The sequence below is a fragment of the Sebastes umbrosus genome, chromosome 16 (genome assembly GCF_015220745.1).
Source record: "Sebastes umbrosus isolate fSebUmb1 chromosome 16, fSebUmb1.pri, whole genome shotgun sequence".
Classification (NCBI taxonomy): Eukaryota; Metazoa; Chordata; class Actinopteri; order Perciformes; family Sebastidae; genus Sebastes; species Sebastes umbrosus.
The window spans coordinates 5,463,188-5,488,058 of record NC_051284.1 but is presented as its reverse complement, the minus strand read 5'-3'; the positions used below and the strand labels follow the sequence as shown (position 1 = coordinate 5,488,058).

The 24,871-nt window shown below is 40.8% G+C and overlaps 1 protein-coding gene across 1 annotated transcript; it reads right to left on the bottom strand.

Moving 5' to 3' along the window:
• Positions 1-1,060: 1,060 nt before the first annotated feature.
• Positions 1,061-20,216, bottom strand: LOC119474421 (scavenger receptor cysteine-rich type 1 protein M130-like). The gene is made up of 6 exons (XM_037746452.1): positions 19,912-20,216; positions 3,237-3,269; positions 3,021-3,137; positions 1,681-1,998; positions 1,297-1,587; positions 1,061-1,092 (listed from the first exon to the last, which is right to left on the bottom strand). Exons 1-6 carry the CDS (start codon positions 19,958-19,960, stop codon positions 1,061-1,063), a joined length of 840 nt encoding a protein of 279 aa, XP_037602380.1. The 5' UTR covers positions 19,961-20,216.
• Positions 20,217-24,871: the final 4,655 nt, after the last annotated feature.

Sequence of the window (24,871 nt, the reverse complement as noted above, 5' to 3'; positions counted from 1 at the left end):
CAGCGACTGTCTCCTCCCACCAACCTGACAGGCTCTGAACAGAAACAAGAGAGTCATCAGTAAAAGAATAAAGTGAGTTTCATTAGAACAGAAATGAACCAGATCAGAGCTGCAGCTCCTCTTCTACCTGAGCAGGTGAGTCCAACAGCTTTGCGAGGTGAGCAGGTGTTTCTATCTGAGCCTGAGCTTCTACAGTCCAGGAGAGCAGACTCAGTTCCTCCACACTGGAACTCTTTGGTCCACATTGGATCCTCCACTTCTCCATAAGTCACCCCCTGGAGGACTGAAGGAGCCCCACAGCCAAGCTCCCTACAGACCACCTCTGCATCCTGCTGGTCAAAGTCAGCTTCACACACTGAGGACCACCACTGGTTAGAGTGGTTAGACTTCACCTCCAGTCTGCCTGAGCACAGACTAGTCCCATTCACCAGCCTGACAGAGTCTGGAGAGATGATAGAAGATAAAATAGAGAGAGATAAAAGACACCAGACACAAAATAAAAAGATGTCATGAAACAACAACTCAGTGATTCAAACTGGACTCAGAACAGTTCCAACATCAGTTCATCATTAACAACAGAACACATCTTTATAACACCACAGACTGCAGCAGTTTTACCATCACATTTACATTTAATACACTCTAACAATTGTTATCCATTGTTGAACATTTTTAATGTGTTTTCAAACAATAACACAACATCATCATCTGCACATTTCTCTATTCTGTTCCTTCTGCTCAGCTGCTCCACAATCTTTGCTCTCCACACAGAGACGTTTTCATTCTTTCTTATTTTTCTGAGAAGATTTGTAACCCAGAATAAAAGTCTGTTCAGAAAACGATCCCTAAAATCTAAAAGGATAGGGGCTGGACTCTCTTCCTTTAAGGAGTCTCCCAGGGTGAAGGACACCACGTGGGTGATGAGATACTGACCAGCCCCCGGCTGAGCTGAGCTGCTCAAAGTTGTGGCCAGTAGGTCACTGATGCCTGTTATGGTGGAAACCAAAGAACCAGCTGGTTGAAACCAGTGGCTAAGAAAGCTCTCAAGCTGTAGAAGGAGTCAGGCTGGTTGCTGGTCGGCCCAGGGGACTCCTGAAGCAGCAGACATGTATGTTTCATATATACAGATATATATCTTGGTGCATTCAGCACCTGATTTACTGAGGCAGCAGATCAACAGACTCCATCATGGCTGCTGAGACAGTCTGCTGTGATTCTAGCTGGTGCATGTGTGTGTCATTTTGGGTACATTACTGTCATAGATGATGTCACAGATGATGTCACTGATGGGCTTACCTGAGCAGGTGAGATCCAGGATGGAGGAGTAGGTATCTGATGTTGCACATTCCCTCAGAGCAGATCCAGACTGAACACATTCAGAGCTGATCCTCCACACAGATCTTTCTGAGGACTCCTTTCTGTGTTCTACAGAAACAGCAGAGCCACAGTCCAACTCTTTGCAGGCAACAGCTGCTTCCCTCAGGGTCCAGACAGAGTAATTTTCATCCACTGGTCTCCAGTCTCCCTGACGTTTCAGCTCCAGTGTTCCTGCACAGCGACTGTCTCCTCCCACCAACCTGACAGGCTCTGAACAGAAACAAGAGAGTTGTCAGTAAAATAATAACGTGAGTTTCATTAGAACAGAAATGAACCAGATCAGAGCTGCAGCTCCTCTTCTACCTGAGCAGGTGAGTCCAACAGCTTTGCCAGGTGAGCAGGTGTTTCTATCTGAGCCTGAGCTTCTACAGTCCAGGAGAGCAGACTCAGTTCCTCCACACTGGAACTCTTTGGTCCACATTGGATCCTCCACTTCTCCATAAGTCACCCCCTGGAGGACTGAAGGAGCCCCACAGCCAAGCTCCCTACAGACCACCTCTGCATCCTGCTGGTCAAAGTCAGCTTCACACACTGAGGACCACCGTTGGTTAGACAGGTTGGACTTCACCTCCAGTCTGCCTGAGCACAGACTAGTCCCATTCACCAGCCTGACAGAGTCTGGAGAGATGATAGAAGATAAAATAGAGAGAGATAAAAGACAACAGACACAAAATAAAAAGATGTCATGAAACAACAATTCAGTGATTCCAACTGGACTCAGAACAGTTCCAACATGAGTTCATCATTAACAACAGAACACATCTTTATAACACCACAGACTGCAGCAGTTTTACCATCACATTTACATTTAATACACTCTAACAATTGTTATCCATCGTTGATCACTTTTAATGTGTTTTCAAACAATAACACAACATCATCATCTGCACATTTCTCTCTTCTGTTCCTTCTGCTCAGCTGCTCCACAATCTTTGCTCTACACACAGAGAAGTTTTCATTATTTCTAATTTTTCTGAGAAGATCTGTAACCCAGAATAAAAATCTGTTCAGAAAACGATCCCTAAAATCTAAAAGGATAGGGGCTGGACTCTCTTCCTTTAAGGAGTCTCCCAGGGTGAAGGACACCACGTGGGTGATGAGATACTGACCAGCCCCCGGCTGAGCTGAGCTGCTCAAAGTTGTGGCCAGTAGGTCACTGGTGCCTGTTATGGTGGAAACCAAAGAACCAGCTGGTTGAAATCAGTGGCTAAGAAAGCTGTCAAGCTGAAGGAGGAGTCAGGCTGGTTGCTGGTCGGCCCAGGGGACTCCTGAAGCAGCAGACATGTATGTTTCATATATACAGATATATATCTTGGTGCATTCAGCACCTGATTTACTGAGACAGCAGATCAACAGACTCCATCATGGCTGCTGAGACAGTCTGCTGCGCATCTAGCTGGTGCATGTGTGTGTCATTTTGGGTACATTACTGTCATGGATGATGTCACTGATGATGTCACTGATGGGCTTACCTGAGCAGGTGAGATCCAGGATGGAGGAAGAGGAGCCTGATGTTGCACACTCCCTCAGAGCAGATCCAGACTGAACACAGTCAGAGCTGATCCACCACACAGATCTTTCTGAGGACTTTCTCTTTTCTACAGAAACAGCAGAGCCACAGTCCAACTCTTTGCAGGCAGCAGCTGCTTCCTTCAGGGTCCAGTCAGGGTAATTGTCCCTCACTGGTCTCCAGTCTCCCTGATGTTTCACCTCCAGTGTTCCTGCACAGCGACTGTCTCCTCCCACCAACCTGACGGACTCTGAACAGAAACAAGAGAGTCATCAGTAAAAGAAGTGAATTTAAGAAAAGATTAAACTGAGACTTGACTTTATTTCTTTATTTCTCCTTTTTTATTTACCTGTTGAGTTGTGATTTTCTTCAGCCTGGAGTCCTGTAGAAAAACACAAATATTTATTGTTTTGCGTACACTTTTGGAGATTTGATGGAGCCGCTGGCGGGGTGCCTTGAGACCGGCCGTCAGTCATGTGATACGTCTTGCTTGAGTATACTTCAGTGTTTACAATCTGCAAACGTAATTGTTCATTTAGTCAGCAGTATGCAGTACAATATGGGTTTGAATCTTTCAGTATTTCATGATTCCATTTTGATTCTTGGGGTCACGATTCGATTCAAAATTGATTCTTGATTCAAAATCGATTCTTGATTCAGTACATAGCGGTGCTAATTTCAGGATCTACTCCAGTCCGCTGTGCACTAATAAAGGCGTTGTGGTAAATTATGTCATGAAAGCAGAATAAAGTGTGTATACGATTATGGAGTTTTCATATTTGAAAAAAGGTATATCAAAGAATGTAAACACAAAGGCAAAAGAAAACATTTATTCATGCTAAACTTGCAAATAAACACATTACACTAAAAAGTGTTTAGTATTTCTTAATTCTCTGTGATTCAAGAATAACAAATTCAAGTTATACAAAAAATTTAAATGCTGCCTGTTATATAAATAATTTGCTTTTTATGGCTAGCTGCCTTTTTATTTCTCAGAAACTTGCCAATTCCAAAAATAAATTGTGCACAAAATAAAACTGTAAAACTGGTATTTTGTGTGATTTTTCAACTAATCACACAATAATGTTTGTCACAACTTTGACTTGGTGTGTATTGTCCATCAGTAGCAATATGTAGGTTTTTTTGTAGAAAAAAAAAACTATTAAAAATCGGCCCAATGGCATCACGTGACGGACACGGAAGTTGTAGTACCGCCGTTTGGCCACTACGAACCAACAGCGGTATGTTTTTTTTCACAATTTTCATATGCTATTTCATTATTAAATTAACTTTGATTCACCATCAATTTTCGTAGTACTGCCAATATTTAGGCCTTTCTAGTTCATTGCGCTGGCTAGCATTATAGCTAGGCTAATGTTAGCGTTTAGCAGACGCCTGGAACGCCTGTAAGGGTACAGCCAAACAGAGGAGGAGTAGGGGCGGGCCTACTGGGTCGGTGCGCTCAGCGAGTCATGAAATCTCCCGTAGAAATATATACATAGACGCTGCATCGGACGCTTCAGCCCGTTGCGGCGATACGTTAACGTGGGCGCCATACTGGACCTGGCAGGACAGGCCTGTAATCCTATACAAGTGAACGGGGGAGCTGCCGTTTTTCTGTATAAAAAGCACTATAACATCTACATTTCTCAGCCGACTTCAATGAGTCGGTATGCTAATTGGACAACGGCTTTATTATTAACATCTTTAAGGTTGGGGAGCTGGACTTTGACTATGTTGGTCCCTGGGCCTCCAGGAACTAGCCCTGTAGCTTTCAGCCTCCTTGCCCAAGGCACTTTGTAAATATGGCCTCTGTCCACTCAGCATACCCGAGGCCCTGCAGTAAGGTATGTGAAGTGCACTTGATTTGTCCACTTCACATACCTTACCACAGGGCCTCGGGTATGCCAAGAGGATCTTGTCCAATGGCAATACCTCAGCCAATCGTAGTGACTTGGAATTGGATTTCTGGCCCTCAGAGTGTTTTGAGCCATTTTATCAAATTTCTCTGATTTACTTCAAACTTGGCACATGGGAAGCTCTTCCTCCAGGAATGAATGTCCCAAAATTTCAGTTTTAAAAATCAATGGTTTTGGAAATATAAACAATGTATGGTCAGTGGACACGTTGACATTTCTTGACCTTTAACCAATTAAGGCCATATTTTCAATTCTGCAATTAATTTTAAATCCAAAATTGCACCACGTGATCTCTGCGATCTCCTGAATCAACTGGTCTTGGATCCGTATTTCTACAATGACCCTGAAAGGAAGTATCCCTGGAGGAGAGATAGAAGCCCGGAAACACAGGATTCTGGATTAGAGGGTCAATTTTAGTTGCCTCTATAAATTTCACATCATTTAAAGCTATTTTAGCTGAAATATGTATACATGTCTATGTATAGATGTCTATGTTTATATGTCTATGTATACATGTCTATGTATATATGTCTATGTATATGTGTCTATGTATATGTGTCTATGTATATGTGGCGGTACTGAGTTCCCCAGACTTTAGTTGTTCAGTCAGAAGACTGAAAAACAGTTCCCATCCACATAATAATATAAAATAAAATGCCTTCTTAATAATAATAATGAACAAATGCCTCTTCAATAATGAACAAATGCCTCTATATTAACAAACAATTAAGGAAACTGAAATATTGGTTTGTGTTTTTCCTTTTACCCTCCTTTAAAGTTTTCCCAAATAAAATACACTAAAAGAAATGGGTATAAAGGGTTTCATTGAAAATCAACAAATGAATAAAATACAAAAATACAGCCTGCAGGCGTTAGGCTATTGTAAGGCAAGCCAGATCGTTGCACAAATAGTACCTAAACGTCCCAGTGCAGGTAACCCAATTGGTTGGCACTTAACTTGTTTCCCCAACTAGGAGAGTCAACACTCTCAACAAACAAAACACAAAGATCACAGAATCCCAAAAGGGCCCAAAACAGACCAGAGTTTCTGGTAAAGCTGATAATACATGTTGCATTGAGTGAAGGAGAGATCAGAATGACACGGGGTGTGCAGTTTCCCTCCTCTTTTAAGCCCTACAGAAAGGGCGTCGTTACACCCTGATTGGCCAAGAGGGGAATGCACCAAGCTGCTCTCAACTATCATTTAAGAGCCAGTCCCCACACCCTGCGCAACAGGTGAACTGAATATCCCTCTAATCACTCAGCAACTCAACCAAAAAAAACACCAGGGAAAAGGGAAACAGCAAGCACCAGAGAATTGGCAGCTGCCACACTACCTCCCCCATATAATAAACACCGCCTCCAAGGTGTTTTACACACATCCTTTAGACAGTTATTTACCTTTAATACAATGTCACAAAAAACCCATAAATTCATCCTCATCACTAGTGTCACTGTCCAGAAAAATGCGCATGACCGCCTCTCTCTCCTGAGCCTCCACTTCAACAGAGGTTGGGCGACACTCCTTCAAATCACACACATTAACCACCCTTAGATCCTTTCCGGTGTCCTCACGCACAATCCTGTAATTCACAGGGCCTACCTGCTCAACAATGCGGTACGGACCAATCCATCGTGGGGCCAGTTTAGCTGTGTAATTTTTGGAAGCCTTGGAGACGGGATGGGCTTTCATCCAGACCCTATCCTTCATTTCATATGTGACATGTCGCCTGTTTTTGTTGTAGGTATGAGCCTGTTTCCTTTTTGCCTGTGCCAGATTGGACTCTACCAGAGCTTGGACATTTTTCAGCGCACGTGGGACCTGAGAAGAGGGCTCAAAAGCTCTGGCAAAAGGTCCCTTCAAAGATCCTCTAAGCAGCAACTCAGCTGGGGAAAAGCCGGTGGCTTCATTGACTGCGGAGTTCAGGGCAAAACGCAACTCCGGTATAAAACGATCCCAACTCTTATGCTTCTCTCCAACATACGAAGCTATCATGCTTTTTAGTGAGCGGTTAATACGCTCAGTCATGTTAGTCTGTGGATGATAGGCAGTTGTGAGTTTATGGACAACCCCCCAGTTATCACACAACTCTTTGAAAACCTCTGATGTGAACTGAGGTCCCCGATCTGATAAGACATGTTTTGGGACACCCCAACGTGTAAAGATGTCCTTCCGCAGACATTTGCTGATTGTGGAAGCAGTAGCATTACGTAAAGGAAACAACTCAACCCAACGACTATAATAATCTACCACAACAAGTAATTGGGTGTTTCCCAGGGAACTATGAGGCAGAGGGCCCATGAGGTCCAAACCAAGCATTTCCCATGGCTCCGTTACCTTTGTCTGCTGGAGCAAGCCAGCAGGCTTCCTGGACTCAGGTTTATATTTCTGACAAATAGTACAAGATCTTACATATTCTGCAACATCTGTCCATATTTTCGGCCAGTATGCAACTTCACGAATCCTTTGCTGGGTCTTATATCGTCCAAAATGACCACTCAAAGGGTTATCGTGGTATGCATGCAAGACAACTGGACGAAGTGACTGTGGAACATATACCTGGTATAGGTCACCACGGTCAAGATGTTTGGTTTTCCTGTAAACCGTATCCTCCAAAATGACAAAACCGGAGTCTGCTTCACCGCCAGGTTTGTCATCAGTGAGCAGTGCCTGATATATTTTCTGGATGTCTGGATCACTCCTCTGGGCTTTCCAGACATCCTCATCAGTCAGAGGAAAAGGTACAAACTTCTCATCCCGTGTCAGGGAACGAGTGTACAATGCAAGGGAGGCCGGACCAGTGGCCCGCGACAGAGCATCCGGTGCGTTGTTCAACTTACCCTTACGATATTCAATCGTAAAAGAAAATTCCTGCAGACGCAGTGCCCAGCGTATAAGCCTGGAGCTAGCTTTATTGGTGTTAAAGACCCACAACAACGAAGAGTGGTCAGTGACAACAACGAAAGGTTTCCCTTCCAGATAGTGTCTCCATTTCTCCAGACTCCACACCACAGCCAGACATTCCCGTTCTGTCGTGGAGTAATTTTGCTCTGACCTTGTTAGAGAGCGGCTGCCATAAGCGATAACCTCTTCTCTAGAGGAAATGTTCGATCTCTGAGCCAAAACTGCCCCTAGACCCGTAGAACTTGCATCGGTGTAGACGACAAATGTGTTACACATAGCAGGGTGACCAAGGACAGGAGGAGAGGTCAGATGGTCTTTAAGACATTGAAATGCCTTCTGACACTCCTCTGACCACTTAAACACGACTCCTTTCTTTTTCAGCGCATTCAGGGGCTCCGCAATCATTGAAAAGTTAGGGACATAACGGTGGTACCATCCAGCCAGACCCAAAAACCTTTGAACTTCCTTGAGGTTTCTAGGCACAGGGTAGTCACAAAGTGCTTCTGTCTTTGCTGGATCTGCCTGCACTCCCTCCTTGCTCACTACATGACCCAGGAATTTAAGCTCGGGACAACAGAAGTGGCATTTCTTAATATTGAGTGTAAGGCCAGCCTGCTGGAGGCAATCAAACACTCGCTGGACGTCATGAAAGTGATTCTGGACGTCTTTGGAATAGATTATGATGTCATCCAAGTACACCATACAGCACTCTCCTAGGCAGCTCCTCAGCACTTGAGTCATCAGCCTTTGGAAGGTAGCTGGAGCTCCCTTCAAGCCGAAAGGCATAACCCGAAAATGGAATAATCCAAAACATGTGACGAATGCCGTGAGGTGCTGGCTTTCCGGGTCCATTTCTACCTGCCAATAACCACTGTTGAGATCTAAGGTGGTGAACACAGCTGAACTTGCCAGAGATTCAAGTATCTCAGAAATCGTTGGTAGAGGATAGGCATCTCCCTCGCTACGTTCATTAACACGGCGGAGATCAACACAAAATCGGGGTGTTCCACCATCTTTTCTAGGCACCACTACAATCGGGGATGCCTATGGTGAATGGGAAGGTACAATGATACCCTGTTGAAGCATCTCTTCGATCTGCTCCTTAACCATCTTCCGCTTTTGTAGGGGTAATCGATAGGGGCGCTGGGTAACCACAACATCACTGTTTAATTTGATTTTATGTTTCAGCACAGAGGTACGGCCTAAAGTGGTGGTGCAGACCTGCGGGTTGTTTAGCAAGAGTTGGTACAATTTCTCAGCCTCCCTCCCTGTTAAACCACTGTCTGCAACAGCAGTATGGAGCAGACTGAGTAAGTCATCACCTTTAGGAATACAAGCTAGGTTACACCAGTCATCACTAACGGCAGGCAAGAGCGGTAATGTAGGTGGTAAGGTAGTATACAAAGCAACACTGCTCACACTCAGAACACCCCAACAATCGCTAGGGCACAGGACAGGCTGGAAAGGGAAAACCCTGGTGGTGTCATCACCAGCAAAAGAGTATACCTTGTCCCGGACGTTGACCTGGAGCCCACTCATGCTCATAAAATCTAAACCAAGAACTAATGGATACACCAACACATCTGCATCCAGTACTGCGGTAGGTACGAACCAACTGTTACCATGCATGCTGAACTCCAGCACTTTACATCCAATAGGATTTGCTTGCTGGCCATTCGCAAGATACATCGGTCCACCCTGCCATGATACAAGGGACTCATTGGGGCCTTTGATCTTATTCCACAGACTCACATGCAATAAAGTGTAAGTAGCACCTGTGTCCACAAGCGCTTTCCCATGACGCTGACGTACCGTGATGGGCACAACCAACTGTTTTAGACTAGTGGGCGGGTGAGATGGAGATCCCACCACACTAGTAGACTTTTGCTTCTGGCGGTTCTTGGCTGCAGGCTGACTAGCAACAGTAGCCATGGAACCTTTTTTACTGGACTCTGAAGTCTGTTTTGACTCTGACTTTTGCTGTCCACTGTATTTTAAGCTACCTGGGAAGACATGAAACTGAGGGCAGAACCCTGGTGCATGCTCACCATGGCAACGCCAACACAAAACCATTTCAGGTCTCTTTATAACCTTCTTTTCAGTTGTACCATTAGCTTTGTGAGATTCGTTCAGAGTTCTCCTGTACCTTTTCTGGTTTTCATAATCTACTTCTATTTGACTCCCAATGCGGATCATCTCATCTATGGAGGTAACCCGACCACGGAGCTGACATGCCAGAAAGGGATTCATAGCCTTCAATATTCTTTTTAAAATCTCATCATCTGTGGCCGAAGAGTGCCAACGTTTGATAAGTGCTTGAAAGGAGAAAACAAAGTCTCGTAGTGACTCATTTCTTCCTTGCACCCTGGTTCGAATCTGTTCTTCCAGAACATCAACATAGTCCTCGGGAAGAAAAGATGATAGGAAAGCTCTCTGAAATTCCTCCCATGAATGGATTTTCTCCCTAACAGTCTCCCACCAATCACGTGCAGAACCATGCAATACACTTCTCATGGTCGCTAGGATCTCACCATGAGTAAGTGGTTTCAGAGACAGGAAGTCACTGCATCTTTGCAAATACACCAAAGGATCTTTCTCATCCTGAGGCCCGCCATAGCAAGGGAAAAACATCTTAATTGGAAGTTTGCCATCAGTCACTCTACAACCATCATCCTGGAAAATGTCACCCTTAGGAGCAGCAGCTCCTGAGCAATCTGAAGGAACTCCCACAGGTGCGGAGGTAGGCAACAAAACCACATTTTTAACAACTGGAGAAACAGGATATGTGTGTGCTTGAGACGAAACTGCAACAGGTGTGACTGCTTCTTTAAGGACCCATTCCTCTCGCTTATGTATTGAATTGACCTGAGAATTGAGTGCACACTGTTGACGCACAAGAGACTCAAGGGTAGCCTGCACTGAACCCATCTGCTGTTGCAATGTATGCACCTCGGTCACCAGAAGTTGTACATCCTTGTTTTCAGTGACCGCGGATGTAATGGAGTTCATCAAGTTTTGACGGTCAGTAATCAGGGACTCTTGGAACTCAGACTGTGTTTGTTGTGCATTCCACTGAATGGCATTTATGCACTTTGAACCAAAATCCCTTACTTCTGCGAGCAAATGGTTACTTGCTTTCTCCACCACATTTGTTATGAGAGTAGTACACATTTTTAGAGCTTTATCAATGGGTATGCCCTTTGAAATGTTTGACAGCCACTCACGCTGCCAATCCACTGTATTTTTAAACACAAGTTTCATCGACTCTACAGCATTAGCAGAAATGACTAAATCCGAATCTGAGTGTTCCTGGGTGGGAGGAGCTACAGGAACTGGGGATGAAGGCGGAAGTAATAAGCCCTCTAAAGCCAAAAGAGGATGAGTGTCCACAGACAATTATGGTTCTACTGGAGCATCTACCCATCCCTCTTCATCATCATCATCATCATCATCCAGTAAGTGCACCTCCTGCCCAACTACAGGCATATCCAAGCTAACATTTAGAGAAAGCTCGGATTCCAATTCCGCAAGCGACGGTTCAAATGCGGTCATTGTAATGTCTGGATCTTCCCAAGACATGATGGATAGTCACTAGTAATTATTTGGACTAATAGTCAAGCTACACTCCAAATACACATTTCAGAAATATACACTCAAATACACTTGCTAAATAGATATCAGAAGATGGGACACAAAACTAAATCTCCTTATTGAAAGATTATGCTTTGTGTTACGTGTCCCTTCGTGGTTGCCAATTATGTGGCGGTACTGAGTTCCCCAGACTTTAGTTGTTCAGTCAGAAGACTGAAAAACAGTTCCCATCCACATAATAATATAAAATAAAATGCCTTCTTAATAATAATAATGAACAAATGCCTCTTCAATAATGAACAAATGCCTCTATATTAACAAACAATTAAGGAAACTGAAATATTGGTTTGTGTTTTTCCTTTTACCCTCCTTTAAAGTTTTCCCAAATAAAATACACTAAAAGAAATGGGTATAAAGGGTTTCATTGAAAATCAACAAATGAATAGAATACAAAAATACAGCCTGCAGGCGTTAGGCTATTGTAAGGCAAGCCAGATCGTTGCACAAATAGTACCTAAACGTCCCAGTGCAGGTAACCCAATTGGTTGGCACTTAACTTGTTTCCCCAACTAGGAGAGTCAACACTCTCAACAAACAAAACACAAAGATCACAGAATCCCAAAAGGGCCCAAAACAGACCAGAGTTTCTGGTAAAGCTGATAATACATGTTGCATTGAGTGAAGGAGAGATCAGAATGACACGGGGTGTGCAGTTTCCCTCCTCTTTTAAGCCCTACAGAAAGGGCGTCGTTACACCCTGATTGGCCAAGAGGGGAATGCACCAAGCTGCTCTCAACTATCATTTAAGAGCCAGTCCCCACACCCTGCGCAACAGGTGAACTGAATATCCCTCTAATCACTCAGCAACTCAACCAAAAAACACACCAGGGAAAAGGGAAACAACAGCAAGCACCAGAGAATTGGCAGCTGCCACATATATATGTTTATGTATATATGTCTATATATACATGTCTATGTATATATGTTTATGTATATATGCCTATGTATACATGTCTATGTATGCATGTATATGTATATATGTTCATGGTCTCTCCCGTTTTTGACCTCAGTGATGAATACGTTGGGTTTTCTGTGGCTGCTTCACAATAAAAGTCCCACTGTGTTTGTCCAGTTGAGGTGTTTTAATGTGAAGCAGCAGCAGCAGGAAATGTGTTAGTATTAGCAGCAACTTAATGCAGCTCAAATACGGCTGTAGGAGAGTGAACAGGAAACAATGAGGCTGATATCAATCAGAGCAGCTTACAAACAGTATCACTCGTTACATGCTGCATCGTTTCCTCTCAATGTGTCACGAGCCTGAATCTATGGCGGACTCCGCCACTAACGATTAAAACCACCGCCCAGAGAGATAATTACTGAGTATACATACGGGTACATTGATTACAGAAATAATATTTGACTAAAAATAGAATCAAACACTTGGTTTGATTTGGTGAAAATTTGAAAGATTATAACCAGGGCTGTCAAAGTTAATGCGTTAAGGCAAATATGTTTTAATGCAACTAATTTCTTAATGCATTAACACAACTTGTGATTTTTAGGTTGTAGCGGCTCAGTTTTAAAGTTAGAGTGAAGATACTGGTATCATATGAAACTATAACACATAAGGAAAAGGCATGCCATTTTCAAAGGGGTCCCTTGACCTCTGACCTCCAGATATGTGAATGAAAATGGGTTCTATGGGTACCCACGAGTCTCCCCTTTACAGACATGCCCACTCTATGATAATCACATGCAGTTTGGGGCAAGTCATGCTTCTTCCAGCTCAAACAGATCTCTAAAGTCAGATCTTTTTTTATCTCCTTCCGATTTACATAAAGTTATACATGCTTTTATTTTTTCTTGCCTAGATTACTGTAATGGACTTTATGTTGGTATCAGCCAGAGCTCCATTCACCGACTCCAACTGGTGCAGAACGCTGCCGCCCGAATCTTTTAATTTTGTTATTTAGTGAAGCAAGACAAAACAGGTGAAATTTGACAAGACAAACAGAAACAAACAAAAGAGAAAAATAAATAAATAAAATACATCGGGTGACTTGACAAAATGAACGGGACAGGCCAATTCTAACAAAACGAACAAAATGAGACAAATAAATAAGAGATGCTGGTGGAGGGAGGGGGGGTGTTATTGACAGTGCAGGGCAGTCTGTTGTGTAAGGTTCTAGTGTGTGTGTACAGTTGTGTGTGTTTGTATGTATGCAGTGTGGGGGGGTGTAGGGTGTTTGTTTGTTTGTATCTAAAGACGAGAAAGAAAAGGGCGGGAAAGAGAGAGAGGGGGGGGGGGGGGGGGGGGGGGGGATTTTTCGTGGCAGGGGTGGCTTATAATATCTCATGGTCCAACAATGTTATGTTATCATATTTTGTCTTTATATATTGGTCTTTATTTGTATTTGCATTTGTATTTTTTTGTTTCCTGAGACAGGTTACCCCCCTTAAGCTGCCACCAGACGCTGGAGAGAGGGCTGGCTGTCAGAGGTTTCTACTGTCTACTGTCGCCCTTCTGCCCATTCTGAACAGCCCCAGACCCGTCAGGAGAGAGCCTGTTCTGTGTTGGGAGAGGGATTTTTTATTATTTGTTTTTCCCTTATCTTTCCCTTCCTCCTTCCCAATTCATTTCTTTAATTTTTTTTATTTACTTTAAACCGGACGTCAGGCCGCCCCAGCCAGGAAATAGGGAAAGGTGAAGGTGGATGATTAAGTAAAGGAAAGGGGGAAAGAAGAGGAGGAAAAAGAAAGGGGGGAGGAGGAGTGGTGATACTTGATGGGGTGAAGATGCGATGGGGGAGGGAGAGAGAGGGTGTTATGCCAGACGGATATAGTGAAGGGTTGTTGGTGCAATGTATTTTTTGCAAGCAATGCTGTTTTTTATATGTGATTATTATAATAACAATGATAAGTAAAGTAAATAAATGATCCAGTAAATAACTAAATAAATCAATTCATTAACCAATCCATTCACCATCTAACCATCTGATTGATTCATTGTAATAGTAGTAATAAGAATAATGGTTAAAAAAAAAAAATAATAATAATAATAATAATACATATACAGTATATATATATATACATATATATATATATATGTATATATATATATACATACACATACATAATAATAATAATAATAATAATAATAATAATAATAAAAAATTCAAAAATCTAAATAGAAATACATATATGCATGTTGATATTGTCTGAAGGTAGTGAAAACATAGTAGTAATAATAGTCGTAAACCAGTAGACAGTATACTAATAAGAATAACCACAGTAATACTAGAATTAAAGCAACAACAAAAAAACAAAAACAAAATTCTAATAATAATGATAATACTAATAGAGGTAATTTGTAATATTAATAAAGAATATAATATAATAATAAAGAAAGAGAAGAGAGAAAAAACAACAACAACAACACAAGTAAGGTTATAATAGTTGAAGAGAAAAAAAAGTAGTATTAATAAAGAAACAAGTAAAATACATGAATGTTAAAAATAATACCTGAGGGGAATAATGATAATAGTATAATAGTAATAATAATAATAATAGTAATAGTAGTAACCATAACCATGACAATAGCCATGTCAATAATAGCTACAATAATAGTAATAATAATAACAATAACAATAATAACAGGAGCAATAGCAGCATCAATAATAATAATATGGATAATACCTATAGTCATAGTGCCATTAGTAGTAGATCAACAAATAAGCCACTTAATGCATTTGGTTATTAGTAAAATAATAATAATGGTAGTCGTTGTAATAATGACAAATGGAGAGGAAAGAAAAGAACCAAATAAACCAATTAATCAAGTATTGAAACAGCAACCAATTAATCAATTGTAATAATAATAATAATAATAATAATATAACCATTATTACTATCATTAAGAGAAAAGTAAAAATAAAATAAGAATAGAAACTCATATATGTGTGCTAATATTGTCTGAAGGGAGTGAAAACATAGATAGTGATCTAATATACTAATAAGTTGGACATCCATTATGCAATAATAATTGATTGATAATCTATATGATATAGCAATGATAATAATAGTATAGTATATCAGCACAGTTTATACTAAAACTATATTAATAGCAACAAACTGCACATTTTATACCAAGACAATAATAATACCAACAATCATACAAACAAATTACTAAGAAGAAAAAGATAAATAAATAAATGAATTATAAAAATATACAAAACATTCAAAATCCCATTGGTTATGATGGTGGAGACCAGAGCAACGATTGTGCGAGGTGTGTGGGGAAATGAGGTATTGGTAAGGGGAGAGGTTTAGAGAAGAGAGAGAGGGGAAAAAAGGAATGACGCACACATAAAATAGTTAAGAGATAGGGTTTAGGAAAGGAAGGAGGATGTAGATGATCGATGATGTAAGTGAGCAGAGTGTGAATAGATGATGTGTTGAGGGGTAAAATGTGACACAGTTTGGTTCTGAAATGTTGAGTGTGTGACATGCATATGACTGCATGTATGGGTAAGTCTGAGAATGTAGATGTGAGGGGTTTAGTGGTTTAGTGACGTTCGCTAACCTGCAAAATTGAAATTGAGGTTGAGATTTGAGAGAAATGGGGTCCAGGTTATCAAAAAGTGCGAGATTTGTTTTGTTAGAGAGGCAGTTGTCTTTCCATTGATATGTGTTCTGTAATGAGATTTAGCCAATGATTGATGTTTATTGCTGGTTTATTTTTCCAGTTTGTAAGGATGACCTTCTTGGCGATAGCTAGGGCAATCAGTGAGGGTTTTGTGTATTTTGGTGGGAGATCTACTGAGGTTAAGTCACCAAGTATGCATAATGAGGGAGAGAGGGGAATGCTGCAACCCAAGATTGTGGAGAGCTTCTGTGTTATCTGAAACTAAAAGTGTTGTACGGGTGGACAGATCCATAAGGAGTGAAGGTAGTCGTCTGTAGTGCCTAGAGTGCATTGTGAACATTTATCTGTGGTGGAGAGATCCATGTTGTGCATGTTGTATTGAGTAATGTGTGTTCGATGGAAGATTTTATACTGAATTAACTGCAGATTTGTATTCTTGGTCATTTCAAATGAATTTCTGCAGACCTGTGTCCAGAGGTCAGTGTCAGAGGGGAGAGGTAAATCATTTAGCAGTTGGCAGGTGGATGTTGTTATCTATAGTGGAGATTCATTTATATAAGTTTGAAATTTAAAGTTTGCCGCCCGAATTTTAACAGGCACTAACAAATACAAACACATCACCCCTGTGCTCGCCAATTTACACTGGCTGCCCGTTATGTTCAGAATTGATTTTAAAATTGTACTGATCACTTTTAAAGCATTAAACGGCCTTACCCCAAATTACATCAAGGATCTATTGGCCCGCCTAGGCGTTCCCTTAGATCAACAGACGCAGCTCTGCTGGTTGTTTCCCAGATCTCGGCTTGTGACCAAAGGTGACCGGGCCTTTGTGGTTAGAGCCCCCCCGACTATGGAACACTCTGCCTATTGAAATCAGACTCGCTACTTCATTACCATCTTTTAAGTCCCTTCTAAAAACTTTTCTTTTACAGGAAAGTGTTTTTGAATAATTAATATGATGCTGTTGCTTTTATCATCCCTCTCTGGACATTTAATTCTGCTTTCTAAAAATGTATTTTATCCCCAGATGTTTCTTGTTTTTATGATCCCTCTGTTGTTTGTATTTTATTCTTTGCTGATTTATTGTTTTTTGTTGTTTTTCTGTTTTGTTGATTTTTTTTTTTTTTTAATTCTGAAAAGCACTTTATAACCGTGTTTAGAAAAGTGCTATATAAATAAAGTTTATTATTATTATATAAGTAGTCAAGTCAGCACACTGACACACTGACAGCTGTTGTTGCCTGTTGGGCTGCAGTTTTCCATGTTATGATTTGAGCATATTTCTTTTGCTAAATGCAGTACCTGTGAGGATTTATGGACAATATATGTTATTGTTTTGTGTTTTTAATTGATTTCCAATAATACATTTATACATATATTTGCATAAAACAAGCGTATTTGTCCACCCCCATGTTGATAAGAGTATTAAATACTTGACAAATCTCCCTTTAAGGTACATTTTGAACAGATAAAAAATTGTGAATAATTAGTGATTAATCCAGATTAAGTAATTTAATTGATTGACAGCCCTAATTATAACTTTAATGTGTACGATTTCACAGCATCCATGATGGGGTCCAGGTTATCAAAAAGTGCGAGATTTGTTTTGTTAGAGAGGCAGTTGTCTTTCCATTGATATGTGTTCTGTAATGAGATTTAGCCAATGATTGATGTTTATTGCTGGTTTATTTTTCCAGTTTGTAAGGATGACCTTCTTGGCGATAGCTAGGGCAATCAGTGAGGGTTTTGTGTATTTTGGTGGGAGATCTACTGAGGTTAAGTCACCAAGTATGCATAATGAGGGAGAGAGGGGAATGCTGCAACCCAAGATTGTGGAGAGCTTCTGTGTTATCTGAAACTAAAAGTGTTGTACGGGTGGACAGATCCATAAGGAGTGAAGGTAGTCGTCTGTAGTGCCTAGAGTGCATTGTGAACATTTATCTGTGGTGGAGAGATCCATGTTGTGCATGTTGTATTGAGTAATGTGTGTTCGATGGAAGATTTTATACTGAATTAACTGCAGATTTGTATTCTTGGTCATTTCAAATGAATTTCTGCAGACCTGTGTCCAGAGGTCAGTGTCAGAGGGGAGAGGTAAATCATTTAGCAGTTGGCAGGTGGATGTTGTTATCTATAGTGGAGATTCATTTATATAAGTTTGAAATTTAAAGTTTGCCGCCCGAATTTTAACAGGCACTAACAAATACAAACACATCACCCCTGTGCTCGCCAATTTACACTGGCTGCCCGTTATGTTCAGAATTGATTTTAAAATTGTACTGATCACTTTTAAAGCATTAAACGGCCTTACCCCAAATTACATCAAGGATCTATTGGCCCGCCTAGGCGTTCCCTTAGATCAACAGACGCAGCTCTGCTGGTTGTTCCCAGATCTCGGCTTGTGACCAAAGGTGACCGGGCCTTTGTGGTTAGAGCCCCCCCGACTATGGAACACTCTGCCTATTGAAATCAGACTCGCTACTTCATTACCATCTTTTAAGTCCCTTCTAAAAACTTTCTTTTACAGGAAAGAGTTTTTGAATAATTAATATGATGCTGTTGCTTTTATCATCCCTCTCTGGCCATTTAATTCTGCTTTCTAAAAATGTATTTTATCCCCAGATGTTTCTTGTTTTTATGATCCCTCTGTTGTTTGTATTTTATTCTTTGCTGATTTATTGTTTTTTGTTGTTTTTCTGTTTTGTTAATTTTTTGTTTTTTTTAATTCTGAAAAGCACTTTATAACCGTGTTTAGAAAAGTGCTATATAAATAAAGTTTATTATTATTATATAAGTAGTCAAGTCAGCACACTGACACACTGACAGCTGTTGTTGCCTGTTGGGCTGCAGTTTTCCATGTTATGATTTGAGCATATTTCTTTTGCTAAATGCAGTACCTGTGAGGATTTATGGACAATATTATGTCATTGTTTTGTGTTGTTAATTGATTTCCAATAATACATTTATACATATATTTGCATAAAACAAGCGTATTTGTCCACCCCCATGTTGATAAGAGTATTAAATACTTGACAAATCTCCCTTTAGGGTACATTTTGAACAGATAAAAAATTGTGAATAATTAGTGATTAATCCAGATTAAGTAATTTAATTGATTGACAGCCCTAATTATAACTTTAATGTGTACGATTTCACAGCATCCATGTTCCCTTTTTGTCTTTTCTTCCTTTGAGTGTGGAGGTGATGTGATGTGATGTGTGTGGGGGTGATCAGAGTCGGCCCGTCCTATACGCTGAATATGTAGTTGCGTAAGGCCCCACAAATCCCTTTTTTCCCTTTAAATTAGGGCTGTCAATCAATTAAGATATTTATCGCAATTAATCGCATGATTGTCCATAATTAATCATGATTAATCACACATTTATTGCACATTTTTTATCCGTTCAAAATGTACCTTAAAGGGAGATTTGTCAAGTATTTTATACTCTTATCAACATGGGAGTGGACAAATATGCTGCTTTATGCAAATGTATGTATATATTTATTATTGGAAATCAGGTCTCTCCTCTTGTCTCCTCTTCTCAGTACGTCATCCGGTTATTTTTGGCATACTGTAGATTTTGCTTTTGTTCACATACTACATGCCTCATTTTGGCCAAATCAGTACATACTACTAGTATAGTATGAGGTTGTACTAATAATATAGTACGAGGTTGTACTAATAGTATAGTACAAATATGTACTACTAGTATAGTACGAAATCATACTACTAATATAGTATGACGTTGTACTACTAGTATAGTATGAGGTTGTACTACTAGTATAGTATGAGGTTGTACTACTATTATAGTATGAGGTTGTACTACTAGTATAGTATGAGGTTGTTCTACTAGTATAGTAGGTTAGAATACAGCCTTGGTGTGTGTGATCAGTTTGTTCTCTGATTTAAAGATCAATATAATTGTGTGAATAATAACACATCATGTTTAAAGCAGAGTCCTACCTGAGCTCCACAGCAGCAGCAGCAGCAGCAACAGCAACAGGTGATCCATGACGTCCAGGTAGACCGTCTGTCTGCTTTGTGTGTGCTGTCCTCACGGGATCTCTGCGTAGTGGAGGAGCTGCAGCTTTACTCATCATTAAGTTGACTTTAGTTTTACAGATATTAACACTCCTCTTATCTGCATTTCTTTGAAACTGATATTTTGATAAGAAGCTGCTGACAGATCACAGATTATAGGACTGTGGTTTCTGTTACCATGACAACCAGAGCAGGCTGAGATGTTCCTATCCGATTAATGCTGTCAGAGTGTTCTTATCATTTCCAGATAAATGGACTGAACTACAGCTGCAACTAACCGTTATATTAATAGTTGATGAATCCGTCCATTCTGTTATTCAAGTAATCAATCATTGAGGAACAAATTGTCAAACATTCCCAAAAACCACAGGGGATGAAGCTCAGTGGGTTCAATCCCCGGCGTCTCCAACAGGTATTATGGTCACAGTAAAAGGGTGACTCTGTTGGGCAGGTTACTATGTGGATAGCTATGTTCACACTACAAGACTTTCAAAGTCATCCGATACTGCAAATCTTGCAGTCTTCACATACAGTAAGTTCCTACTGTGACCCCAGGTTTTCCCTCAACCTGTGACTTGCGCTCTCGTTGGCTGTAGCTCACGGCTGGAGTCCGCGACAGGTCCTGCGGGGCATCGGCTAGCCTCTTGGCTCGCGTTTTTGAACAGTTCACACATAACGCTTGAGCGCTGATGTGCGAGTGGCGAGCCAATGCCGATTTGCCTCTGATCTGGGGCTTCTGTTGAGGAGCTCCAAAAACTGTCGGGGAGCGGAAAATCAGGGTTAAATTTATGTAGTGTGAACTAGCTATAAGGAGAACTGAAAAGATCAAGCACTGATCAAAGCAAAGAATGCACCAACTATCACAAAGGCAAGAAAACCAAGCGGAGGTTGAACTGAACAAGTATGTTACATTGATATGCCCTGTTTTTCTCAGCAATTGGGAAACTTCAGAACATTTTTGGAAATTGGTATTTACCACATTTGACAGGTTGTCGCGGCCGAGTGGTTAAGGCGATGGACTAGAAATCGAATGGGGTCTCCCCGCGCAGGTTCGACAATGAAAGGCACTTTTCGGCAGTGGGAGCCCACCAATGATACCTTCCTGTGGAGACATTTCAACTTAGAAAAAAACATCAGTATCAAAGCAAAAAAAGCGATGATTTGACAGTAATTGTTGATTGAGTACACACTTCATTTGTGTATTGTCTCTTAGAATCCGTAAGATTGTCAGTCAATCAAACCCAATTTTTGATACTGTGCTTGATACAATATCGAAAATAAGTAATCTGCGAGATAAACTTGTCATTTTAACGTATGAGGGAAACTCCACCGATTTTACACATCATCTCTTTACAGGTTTTTGGGAGTACGACTGCATATGTGAAAAAAGTTGCTATATGAAGCCTTTTGTGTCACCGGGGGAGCTGTGTGCAAAGTCTGATAAATGTCCTCAAGTTATGTCACTCGAGTAGGGAATAGGGGGGAGTGAGTGAAATAGTATACGTGATTACATTTCAATTAAAGAAAATATAATAAATGTTATAATAATGTGGCCTAAATAAGAGCAATTAACAAACAATAAATAAATAGTCTGAACAGCAGCTCAATTCAACAATCCCAATGGTATATTTTTATATTAGCAAGGCGCTTCTAATGTTGTTGTTGTTGTTGGCTTTTTGGTGCATGTTACAACCTCTGCGTGATAGTTGTTAACATGCATGTCAACATCCTGACAATGACATCAATATCATATCAACAGCCTCATGGGGGGTCACTAGCAGGTTCAGGCTTTTAGTGATCAGAGCACCAGCACAGACACTCTCTATGTTCCTGTGTGGAACCCACCTGGCTGTCCTTCAATACTCAGACGACCACAGATACTGCTGACGGTGACGTTCGCTTATAAAGACTGAAGCGATGAACTAAATCAGAGTGCGATACTGTGTGACTTTGAGCATAAAGGAAGGACGCAGGAGGAGGGACCCACGCATTAAAGGTGACCATACCCATGAGTGCTGACGTAGAGATTTATTTAAGGGCTGAAGCCTCAAGCTGCTTAGCTATTCTCTGACACCTGCAAAATACCACAAATGTTGTAGTCCCCAGCTGCCAGTGGGAAAAAGAGGCCATGATTTATATTAAAGAGGACCTATTATGCTCATTTTCAGGTGCATACTTGTATTTTGGGTCTCTACTAGAACATGTTTACATGCTTTAATGTTCAAAAAAACGATTCACTTTTCACGTACCGACTGTGCTGCAGCACCTCTTTTCACCCTCTGTTAGCTCCCCCCCACCTCTTAGACTTTGGGCTTTGTAACTTTGCAGATCTTTTATTTGCACGAAAAACTATATAACACTGAAGAAAAAGGCAAGCACAAAAAGCATAATAGGTCCTCTTTAAAATAAGTTGGATTGAGGCAGAAGTTTCTGGTGTCTACAGTATTTGACATCCTTTGGAGGGCAACTCGGATGTTTGGTTTGTTTTTATTGATCGACACATTCTTATCTGCGGAAGAGATGACACAGATAAAACACGCATACGTTGACACTGCTGATGAACGGAACTGCGGCAAGAAGCAGAGCATTCAACCACAGCACGATCTCGCATATAGAGTCAACACAAATGTGAAATATAACCTGTTAGCCGCTGCATGGAAGAAATATGAATCCTGTTAATGATTAAAGACAAAAGCCTGACACATAATTCTGTTGTTTGGCTTATTCTTCTCCGTTTAAAGACTCTCAATACTCATCGTGGGATGAGTTGTGAATTCAGCACCCTGTGAGAATTTTGTATCGACTTTAGCTGTTGTTGACCCAGAAACATTGATTCAGAACTAATTACACTGATGACCCAGCAAACTGCAAGGAGCCTCTCATTGGATTATGCAATTAAAAGCCTTTTGACACAAAATACAACAGAGACAGGATGAGAACAGGACGCGTGGATCAATAGCAGACGAGAACTGCAACAGCATGCAAGGCAGGAATGGAGACGGGCTTGGACAGAGGACATGCACAGCTATAGAATGCTGTGTCATGTCTTTTCAGTGGGCACTTCATAAGCTACATCATGAGTTTCATAATGCGTTTAACGGCTTGAAAACACGATATTGCTCTTGGGTTAACTTGTCCATACTGTCAGTGGAGTTTAAGGAGCAGTTTGACATTTTGGGAAATGCTTTTTGCCTATGTTAATAATAATAATAATACATTTTATTTATATAGCGCTTTTCTAAAAACTCAATGTTAGATGAGTTATTGTATAGAAATATGTGCGTAGCTGGAGCCAGCAGCAAAGAACGTATATTGCTAAGAAGTGAAAGCCAATTGGTTGTTCCATTGCAACATCATTTTGTTACATTTGGACAAAGCCTGGTTAGCCATTTCCCCGTTTCCACCTTTTATAGAGTGCTGCAGGGATGACGTATTTTTCTAGACCAACCAGGAAGTTAGAATCGCACTGGTTCCCTCAACAAAAAGTCAATGGGATTTTTCCATTGGGTTTTGGATTATAGCAGAAAATAAGCTCTGTGGCAAACACACGTTTATGATACTCACACGTTTTGTTCAGCAAGATAACCTTCACGAAAGAACGCCACTTTCATGATTTTTGAAGTGTTAATGCAATCGCCAGAAGTAAAAAGCTAACGTTAGGCTGTAAACAAACTACATCACGGTCGCATGAGAGCGAGTATACACAACGAGGCTGTAAAGGCGGACGAGTCGGCGTGATGATGTTTAGTAGTCTCAGTTAGCTTCTTGTTAGCGACCGTCTTTTTTAAGACATGTAAAAGCTTCAAAATTCACGAGTGGGGTATTTACTGACTTATTTTATGTCGTAGAACAAAACGTTAAAATCTCTTCAGCTTGTGTTAACCACAGACCTTATTTAAGGCATCTAACCAAAAACCCATTCAAAAACCCATTGACTTTGAGACGAGGGAACCGGAAGTGCTAAAATGCTAACTCATTTCTGGGTTTTAGGACTCCTGTAGCACTCTATTAAGCTTAAACTAAGGTAACCAGCTGCTGGTGCTAGTTACATATTTACTGTACAGTCATGAGAGTGGTATCAATCTTTTCATCTAACTCTTGACACAAAAAGGATTAAGCAGATTTCCTAAAATGTTGAACTAGTCCCTTAAAGGTGCAGTTTGTAGGATTTGACAGCATCTATCGGTGAGGTTGCAGATTGCAACCACTGAAACTTCTCCCGTGTGCCAAGCGTGTCGGAGAACTACGGTGGCTGGCGCGATAACGTTAAAACATAAATGGTCCTATCTAGAGCCGGTGTTTGGTTTGTCCGCTCCGGGCTGCTGTAGAAACATGGCCGCCGGCTCCCTAAAGAGGACCCGCCAAAGAACATATATTGCCAAGAAGTGAAAGCCAATTGTTCGTTCCATTGCAACATCAGTGCTTCCGCCATTTTAGACTGAAAGCAACTACCGGACGCCAGTAAAACGTCCGCCTAAAAAGTGCCGCACAAAAGTAAAACTAAATTATTTCTGTTCTTTTGTCATATTCTACTGGCCTGTGTTGAACAATAAAATATTATAAATATAACCAGTGATTTCAGTCCAAAATGGCGGCAGCGACTGTTGTCAAAAAAACAGCTGAGTTTCGTCTCTTTTCTTCTGCACTCTTTGGACCCGTTCCGTATGTAGATATAAACGGCTCATTTTAAGCAAACAAAAACACAACGATTCTTATTTTCAGGTGATTATACACTAAATAAAACGCTCTTATTAATGTTATATTCCATTTCAGCCAATAGATCCCCCGAAATCCTACACACTGTTCCTTTAAGCCCTAGACATATTTGTCACGACACAAGAAAAAAAGACTTGCTTGACCTTTGAATACTAATCCCCCATTT